Source organism: Hakea prostrata, chromosome 9 (genome assembly GCF_041222555.1).
Source record: "Hakea prostrata isolate BN-2017 chromosome 9, UWA_Hpros_2, whole genome shotgun sequence".
NCBI classification, from domain to species: Eukaryota; Viridiplantae; Streptophyta; class Magnoliopsida; order Proteales; family Proteaceae; genus Hakea; species Hakea prostrata.
In genome coordinates, this window is record NC_142608.1 from 25,888,482 (window position 1) to 25,896,538 (window position 8,057).

At 40.8% G+C, this 8,057-nt stretch overlaps 1 protein-coding gene across 1 annotated transcript; it reads left to right on the plus strand.

Moving 5' to 3' along the window:
- The first annotated feature begins 1,786 nt into the window (after positions 1 to 1,786).
- Positions 1,787 to 7,752, plus strand: LOC149005062 (TPR repeat-containing thioredoxin TTL1-like). The gene is made up of 7 exons (XM_089168955.1): positions 1,787 to 3,150; positions 3,875 to 4,070; positions 4,168 to 4,352; positions 4,437 to 4,770; positions 4,878 to 5,082; positions 5,173 to 5,276; positions 5,405 to 7,752. Exons 1-7 carry the CDS (start codon positions 2,237 to 2,239, stop codon positions 5,555 to 5,557), a joined length of 2,091 nt encoding a protein of 696 aa, XP_089025081.1. The 5' UTR covers positions 1,787 to 2,236; the 3' UTR covers positions 5,558 to 7,752.
- The last annotated feature ends 305 nt before the right edge of the window (positions 7,753 to 8,057 follow it).

The following is an 8,057-nucleotide window of genomic DNA, read 5'->3' on the forward strand; positions in this document are numbered from 1 at the left end:
GTCAGGGTCAGGGTTAGAATAGGGATGGATTTCACACCTTCTATCTGAATTACAAAAGTATTTGGTGATGATCCAACTTTGACCTCTTGTATCCAAAGATGGTTCCCCTTCACATACAATCTGATTGCTCTCTTTAGCATCCCTTCACCATCAAAAGAAATTGTTGAGATTCTCTATTGTTGAGTCCCACCATGATAAGCAGATAGAAATGGAGGCTTTGAAGATGAAACCCTTCCTACGATGATCATCATGGTCTTGCTATTTCGGTAGTTCTAGAAGATGGGCGAAGAAAGAATATGTTCACCATTTTTTAAAAAATATTATAAAAATTATTTGTAGTTAGGTAATCATCAAACGGTCTCTAAATGAGTTTTGTATTTCAAACAAGAATGGTTTTCAGCCTTAATTTTAAAAAAAATAGGAAATTAAAATAAAAAATCATGCCAAATACAGCATAAAGTTATTTTTACAACTTTACTTTTCTTTTTAACCAAATGCCATATTTAATGATTTAAACTATGCCTTTTATTTTTATCCATTCAATTTCCAGCTTGGATCTTCTACGAAGAAATATTTTAATTTACAATGTTGGATTCTTATCACGTGTTTAATTTTAAAAAGTAAGATAAAAAAAAAAAATTGTGCACATTAGGTACGAAAAGAAAATTTTTACCCACTCAATTGAGATTATCGTGTTGGTTTTTGGTTTCATTTATTTGAAAATAGTTCTTCCGTACCAAAACGGGGTTAGGTTGCATTGAAACGGAATATTCGGATCAATAAAACTGACGCCGTCAATCGAGTCTTACGCTTGGCTGGAGGCCGCTGAAACGCTTTTAGGGTTTTCTGAATGGGCCAACTGGCACGGCACGATGCACATGGCCAGCTGCTTCTGTCTGGAACTGACCAGAATTCCCAAACTACCCTCCTACGCTTAACCGAAATTTACGGTGCTTTTCATTTCATTTACAGATTTACTCCCGAAATGTAAAACTAAAGGTGACGGTGAAAGAGCAGCTTCGTAAATTCACTTGGAGGGTCATTTATGATTTTTTCATGGCTTCTTGCTTGCAGCTTGCGTAAGAACGAAAACTCTGGAAAGTACAGAATCTAGGAAGTGAACAGCGTAGGCTAGTTTGAGCTGTGAACGCACAAGACACACAATAATAATTACGGACTAACGTCAGCCAGTAGGTCGAGATCCTTATCGTGCGCACTTGTTTTTCACTGGGAAAAAGTGAAATAAGTGAAAACGAAGCAAATTCTTGCCCCAAAATTCACAATTAGAGAAACTAAAAAAAAGTAAAAGCAGGGTTAAAAATCAGGAACCAAATCGTGAAATCGAACTCTGTCGAATCCGAATCACATCGTATCGGAAATCGGTCCAAAACTTGAAAGAATCAGAGTTAATATGCTGAAATTGGATATGGATCGAATGGAGATGTTTCAGATCTGGAGCCCAAATGTGGATTTTCCTTTTTGTAAGGGCCATAATGTCGATTCGGATAGTATAAGGGGAAATTTCTGATGATGGTCAAAATTGGGATCGGTATTTACCAAAAAAAAAAAAAAAAAAAAAGGGATCGGTAACAGCTGAGTTGGACACCTACAAGGGTCCGATTCCAGACAATTTAAGTAACATTATCCATAGTGTGCATCGTCCATAGCATCTGTAATCGGCCGATTCTCGATCCGATTTTCCGATTCTAAAAAAGTGGAAGAAAGAGAAACGAGAGAAAATAATAATGAAAGACAGAGGAAGAACAGTGGTAGAAAGGGAAGGGATTAGAGAGAGAGAGGAGAGAGAGGGAATGGAGAGGTGTCTCGTGAAGCAGCAGGTGAAAGGGAGAAACAAATAAAACAAGGTGAAAGGAGAAGCTTTCTTTTCTTTCTCCTCTCTTGTTCTTCTCTCGCAATCCAATCTCTCTCTCTCTCTCTCTCTCTTGTATACTTTGTAGCACTCACAGTCATTCCTTGCTTCTTGCTTTTAAATCACGAGATCCCCATCTCTTTATTTCTTTTTTATTTTCTTTTTCTCCTCTTGGATCTTCTTTTCTTCCAATTTTCTCTTCATTCATGTCTTCTTCAAAGCTTCTTGGGTTTGATTTCCTTCTCTGTTGTTGGTGGTGGCCTTGTAGCTAACAGCTACGGACATTGTTGAAAGGGGAAAGATTGAAGTCGAAGAACGAAAGCCCACAAATTAAATTTGAAACTTTGTGGTTTGTTTAGTTGAGAAATGTCGCATTCAGGCAAATCCGTACCCGGAATAGGGTTTGCAGATCGATTTAGTGACGCTTTGACTTGCGAGGCCGACAAACCTGATTTTAAAGAACTCGATCTGGGATCACCGGTTTCGCCATTGAGGATTCGTGGATCGGTTGCCGGTGGTCCTGCTGCGAGTGGTGTCACCACCACGAGTAGCAGCTCTAGCTCGTCTGGTTCATTTTCGGGTAAAACTGCAACTGCCGTCAGAAGATCTGATGGTGGTGGGAGTAACCACTCAGGTGAGCTCTCAGGCTCAAGCGAACGAAGCCCAACTCCAACTCGTAATCAAAAACCTGGTCATGGAAGATCGAATTCCTGTGGTGCCCCATTAATCTACGCTGGCGGAAGCGTTATCGGTGGTGGCGGCGGCAGTGGAATTTCAGTCAATTCACCAAGCGTGAATGTATTTCCTAGCGGAAACATTTGTCGGTCGGGAAAGGTTTTGAAGGCAGGACTGGCGACGAAGAACACTGCAAGAAATGATGTTTTGGGCTCGGGCACTGGAAACTATGGCCATGGTAGTATAATGCGAGGCGGCGTTGGTGGAAAATTGGGCGGCGAAGCGAGTGGTGCCAATGTAACAGGTAATGTGCAATTCGCAGGGGAATCAATGATGATGAAGAGGGCCATGGCGACTTCGGATCCGGACGAAGTGAAGAGGGTTGGTAATGAGCTGTACAAAAGGGGATCTTTTCTTGAAGCCCTGAATCTATATGATCGGGCGATTGCGATTTCTCCGGACAATGCGGCGTGCCGGAGTAATAGGGCGGCTGCATTGACTGCGCTTGGAAGGTTGACTGAGGCTATAAGGGAATGCGAGGAGGCTGTAAGGTTGGATCCAACTTATGGTAGGGCACATCAGCGTTTGGCGTCTCTGCATCTGCGGTATGTTTAGGAATTGAAACCTGCTTCATTTTTGTTCTTTGCTTACGGTTCTGCAAATTATTGAGTGCTCTGTGTTCTGTTCTCCTGTGAATGAGTTGAAGTGGTAGAATTCCTTGTTTCCTCTTGGATGAATCGGTAGTGGAATACTTAAGGTAGATGATCTGCATTTTGTTTCTGCAGTGTTTGTTGCTGGCTTTGTGTAGATAAAGTGATCTTATAAGCGATAAGATGACTAGATCTTGATCTCCATGGATGTTTTTTGTTCTATTCTGAGTTTGTCGTTTGTTATGGACTTGCTTTGGTCATGTCTTGGTTGTAATTAATGAGTTATGACTGGAATTTTGTTGCCGCATTGTGGTTTCGTTTATTAGTTTCTCTTTGAATCTTTTTGGATTGTTAAGACTGATGTTTTATTCACTTTGTTCTTTATTTTGGAATCCTGAGTCTCTGTATATCTCTTGCTTCAACTCAATGTTATTTATTGGTTAAATTTTTATTTTATTTTTGAGAATGAGGATTTTCCGACCCCAACCTCTTTCTGAAATCTTGTGGTGGTCTACCTTATAATCATAGGCAGTGCTTTTGGCACGTAGAATTCATTAAATATTGTCACATTTGAAGTATTTCTTGCCTTTCTGGGTTAGCTTTATTAGAGTCCTTGCTTTTCCTGCAATGTGAGAGTTAAGGTGAGGAATATCTATCTGATCTTATTAAAGTTTTACAGGTTAGGGCAAGTAGAAAATGCCAAGAAACGCATGAGCTCTTCTGGGCAGCTGCTTGAGCCGTCTGACTTTCAGAAGTTGCAGGCTGTGGAGTGGCATCTGAACAGATGTGCTGATGCTCGGAAAATTGGTGACTGGAAGAGTGCATTGAGGGAAAGTGATGCTGCCATTGCAGCTGGTGCAGAATCCTCTCCTCAGGTATGACCTCTTGAACAAGTTCAGTTCAAACTGCCAGATATAGATGGCATGAAATTGAGAATTCAAACAGCTCAAATTGGTTGGATGGATTTTACAGCTATTTGCATGTAGAGTGGAAGCATTCTTGAAGCTTCACCAGCTAGAGGATGCAGATTCTGGCTTTTCAAGCATGCCCAAATATGAACCGGCTAGTTCTTCATGTTCACAGGCCAAATTCTTTGGGTTTCTTTCTGAATCTTACCTCTACTTTGTCCGAGCTCAGGTTGAAATGGCATTTGGAAGGTGAATTTAGATATATGAAGTTCCTCTGGAAAAATGGACAAGGCTCTTGGGGTTAAATGAGAATGTATGATTGATGTCTTGCAGGTTTGAGAATGCAGTTGCAGCAGCTGAGAAAGCTGCAGAGATTGATACCCGAAGTGTTGAAATTGGAGTGATGCTAAACAATGTGAAGTTGGTTGCAAGTGCCCGTGCTCGTGGTAATGATCTCTTCAAGGCAGGGAGGTTTACTGAAGCCTGCTCAGCATATGCGGAGGGCCTTAAGTATGATCCATCCAATTCTGTTCTTTATTGCAATAGAGCAGCTTGTTGGTCTAAGCTTGGGCATTGGGAGCGATCTGTGGAAGATTGCAACCAAGCTCTCAGGATCCAACCCAATTACACGAAGGCCCTTCTTCGACGAGCTTCCTCCAATGACAAGGTGAGTTTTCTCTTTCAAGACAAATCTGTGTCCAAGTGTTTTATTGCCAACATTGTAGAATTAAATAATCCATTATGGTGTCTTTCTTGGTTTGTTTGGATTGTTAGCTAGAACGATGGGCTGAATCTGTAAGAGACTATGAAGTTTTGAGAAAAGAAATTCCTGGTGATATAGAGGTTGCAGAAGCCCTATTCCATGCCCAGGTTGCATTAAGGAAATCACGAGGAGAAGAAGTCTATAATATGAAATTTGGTGGTGAGGTAGAGGAAGTATCAGGTCTTGATCAATTTAGAGCTGCGGTATCTTCACCTGGTGATCTTCTGCCCTAGTTTCTTAAGTATATTTCCTGTACTCTTTCATGTTTTGGTTAATTAACATGTAGAATTAAGTTTGGAATTGCAGGTGTTTCAGTAGTGTACTTCAAGAAAGCAAATAAGCAGTGCGAGCAGATATCTCCTTTTGTAGACACTTTATGTCTGAAGTATCCGTCTGTGAATTTTGTCAAGGTAGGTAATCCTGCTTTATGAAACACTTCCCCCCCCCCCCCCCCCCCCCCCCCCTTTCTCCTGGTTGCCTGCTTTACGTGAAAATGAATTTTTTTTTTTAATTTAGTATTGGTTATGTTTTGGTGAAGGTTGATATTGAAGAGAGCCCAGTGGTAGCGAAGGCGGAGAATGTGATAATTGTCCCGACATTCAAGATTTACAAGAACAGTACCAGAGTTAAAGAGATGATTAGCCCTACTCCTCAAGTTTTGGAATACTCAGTTAGACACTACAGTCTCTAGAGCAAGCAATTGTATGCATTCCTTCTGTTTCTCTCTGAATCCCTTGCATCTGGTCCTTTCTTCCACCACCCATTCATACAAGAATTAGTACATTACCTTTTTAACCCAAGCAGCTGTGTAGTAATTTCATAGAGCCAATGCTAGAAGAACTTAGAGAGTTGACTTAGTGCCCATTGCAGTTTTATTTATTCTTTCCCGTTTCCATTGTTATTTTCTGGTTTTATGTTCCACCCTCTTTCATTTTATTTTCCAATTCCTCCCCTCCCCACCAAAACTCCTTAGCCCAGCCTTAAATTCTTGTATCCTAACCTTCCTCGCCATGAGCTGAGAGCTGAGAATGCTTGTACATTTATATATAGGAGATACATACCACCCCTTAAAGATGGAAGGATATAAGAGATCGGAGATATGCTGGGTTCAGGCTTAGTGAGTGAGAGGAGGACGACCGAGATAATTTTAGTTTTCCTTGTAGCTTTGCACTTCTATTCCCTTGAATAAGAAAGAAAAAAAAAATCATTCTTTTAACCTCTTCGATTTTGGTTTTCCTTTTAATTTCTATCTTTTATCTCTTCTTTCTCTGGTGTGGGTGTGTGTTTTGGGGTAGGGAGTTTGGATCCTTTCCTTGGAGGGTTCTCTCAATGTATTCAAATTTAGATAAATCAAATGAATGGCTTTAGGTTATAATATTACAGTGTTGAATCTTATGATTCATTGGACACATTTTTCCTCCGAGGAAAGGAGGTCCTCTCCTGAAAGCACACACACTATTGTGGAGGGTAGTTAACCTGAGTGCCTCAGGAAAAACCATATACACTTGGGGACAATGGAGATCCCCTCGGGAAGAACTACTTACACCCCCTTGGGGTAATGGAGAGCCCTTCAAGAAGAACCACTTATATCCCCTTGGGATAATGGAGAGTCTCTCGGGAAAAATCACTTGTACTCCCTCGGGGAAATCGAGAGCTCCTCGGGAAGAATCACTAATATCCTATCAGGTAGTTGAAGCAACTTCCCTTGGGAAGGTTGGAGAACCCCTCGGGGAATCCCATGAACACTCCATCAGGAAATTGGAGAACCTCTCCCCTGGAGGATCCTTCGAGAATCTCTTGGGATATATTCAGGCAATGAGAGAACACTCAATACTAAGTTTGAAGAGGAGCGTTGAAGTTGACCAAGTCAAAAGGGTTAGTTAGAGATAACCACCTATCATGCATACTTCGAAACGTGGGGAAGTGTCTAAAGAAGTAATGGCTCCATTAGTCCCACTAAGAAAAGGAACATGCTCCTTAAGATAACTCGCTCCACTATTCAATCAATGGGTGAAATCGACGGAGGGGCCGCCCCTAGGTAACCATACAAACTCCATCCTAAGATGATGAGCAATGTATGAGATTCCACTCATCATCATTCTCTACACTCTAAGAACCTTCTATTGTTTTTTTTTCTTGTAGGAAAGAAATTTATTTATTTATAGGGAAAATCCCCGAGTATAGCCTAGACCTAATATATTAAACAATAAAACCCAGAGGAGATGAGGGTGGGGGTATGTGATAGTTAAGAAGGCATCTTGGGTAAGAGCACTTTCCTTCGCGAGTACATCCGTCATCATGTTAGCTTCACGGTGTATATGTCAAAATGTGATGGATTCAAATTAAGCCTTTAAGTGTATGATGTCCGATATTATTGGGAATATCTTCCAAGGAGCTTCATGTAGATGATGTTGCAGGATGCAAATGAGAGCTTGATTGTCTGTCTCTACTTCAATTAGGCAACTTAAAATCAAGAGCCCACAATAATGCTTGTCTCATTGTCATAGCTTCGATGGTGAGAATGTTTTGGATCTCGGTTCCCCTATCAAAACAAAGCCTTCTATTGTTGCCTAGACTAACTTTAGCGTCGGAAGGGGTCTCCCGACCAACACAAGGTCGGGCTGCTCTAATTTCCTTTGTGAGTGCAGGCATCACACCTACTCAAGTCATGTTGGAAAAGCCCTCAAGAGGTTGCCTAACTACTCGGCTGACGTTAAGAAGGTCTAGATGCAACACACTCCAATTTGATGCGGCATTCATGGGCTCGGATCCATTCACTGTCTACATTAGCATTATGGGTTCTATCTGTATCTGATTCATTCGGTCTGTGGTCATAGTTTGATGGGGAAAATGATCTCAAATCGTATTTTGGAAATATTGAGCGATGTTCCTGACTTTAATGGAGGACTGGAGGACTGGTTTTTGTTGTTGATGGTTGAAAGCATTGAATAATTAATAGCACATCAGGTGCGTTTGATCACTCTCTTGGGAACCTCCTTCTTCCTTCTTCTTCTTCTTCTTCTTCTCTTTCTTTTTATTTTATTTTTTTTCCTCACTCTCTCTCCTCTCTCTCAAATGTGTTGGAAGAAAAAAATAGCTTTATAAGTTGGGATACTTTACCCATATGGAGAGAAAACTAAGATTCTTAACACATTTTTAATTTAAAACCAAGAATTTCTTTTTCAATAAAT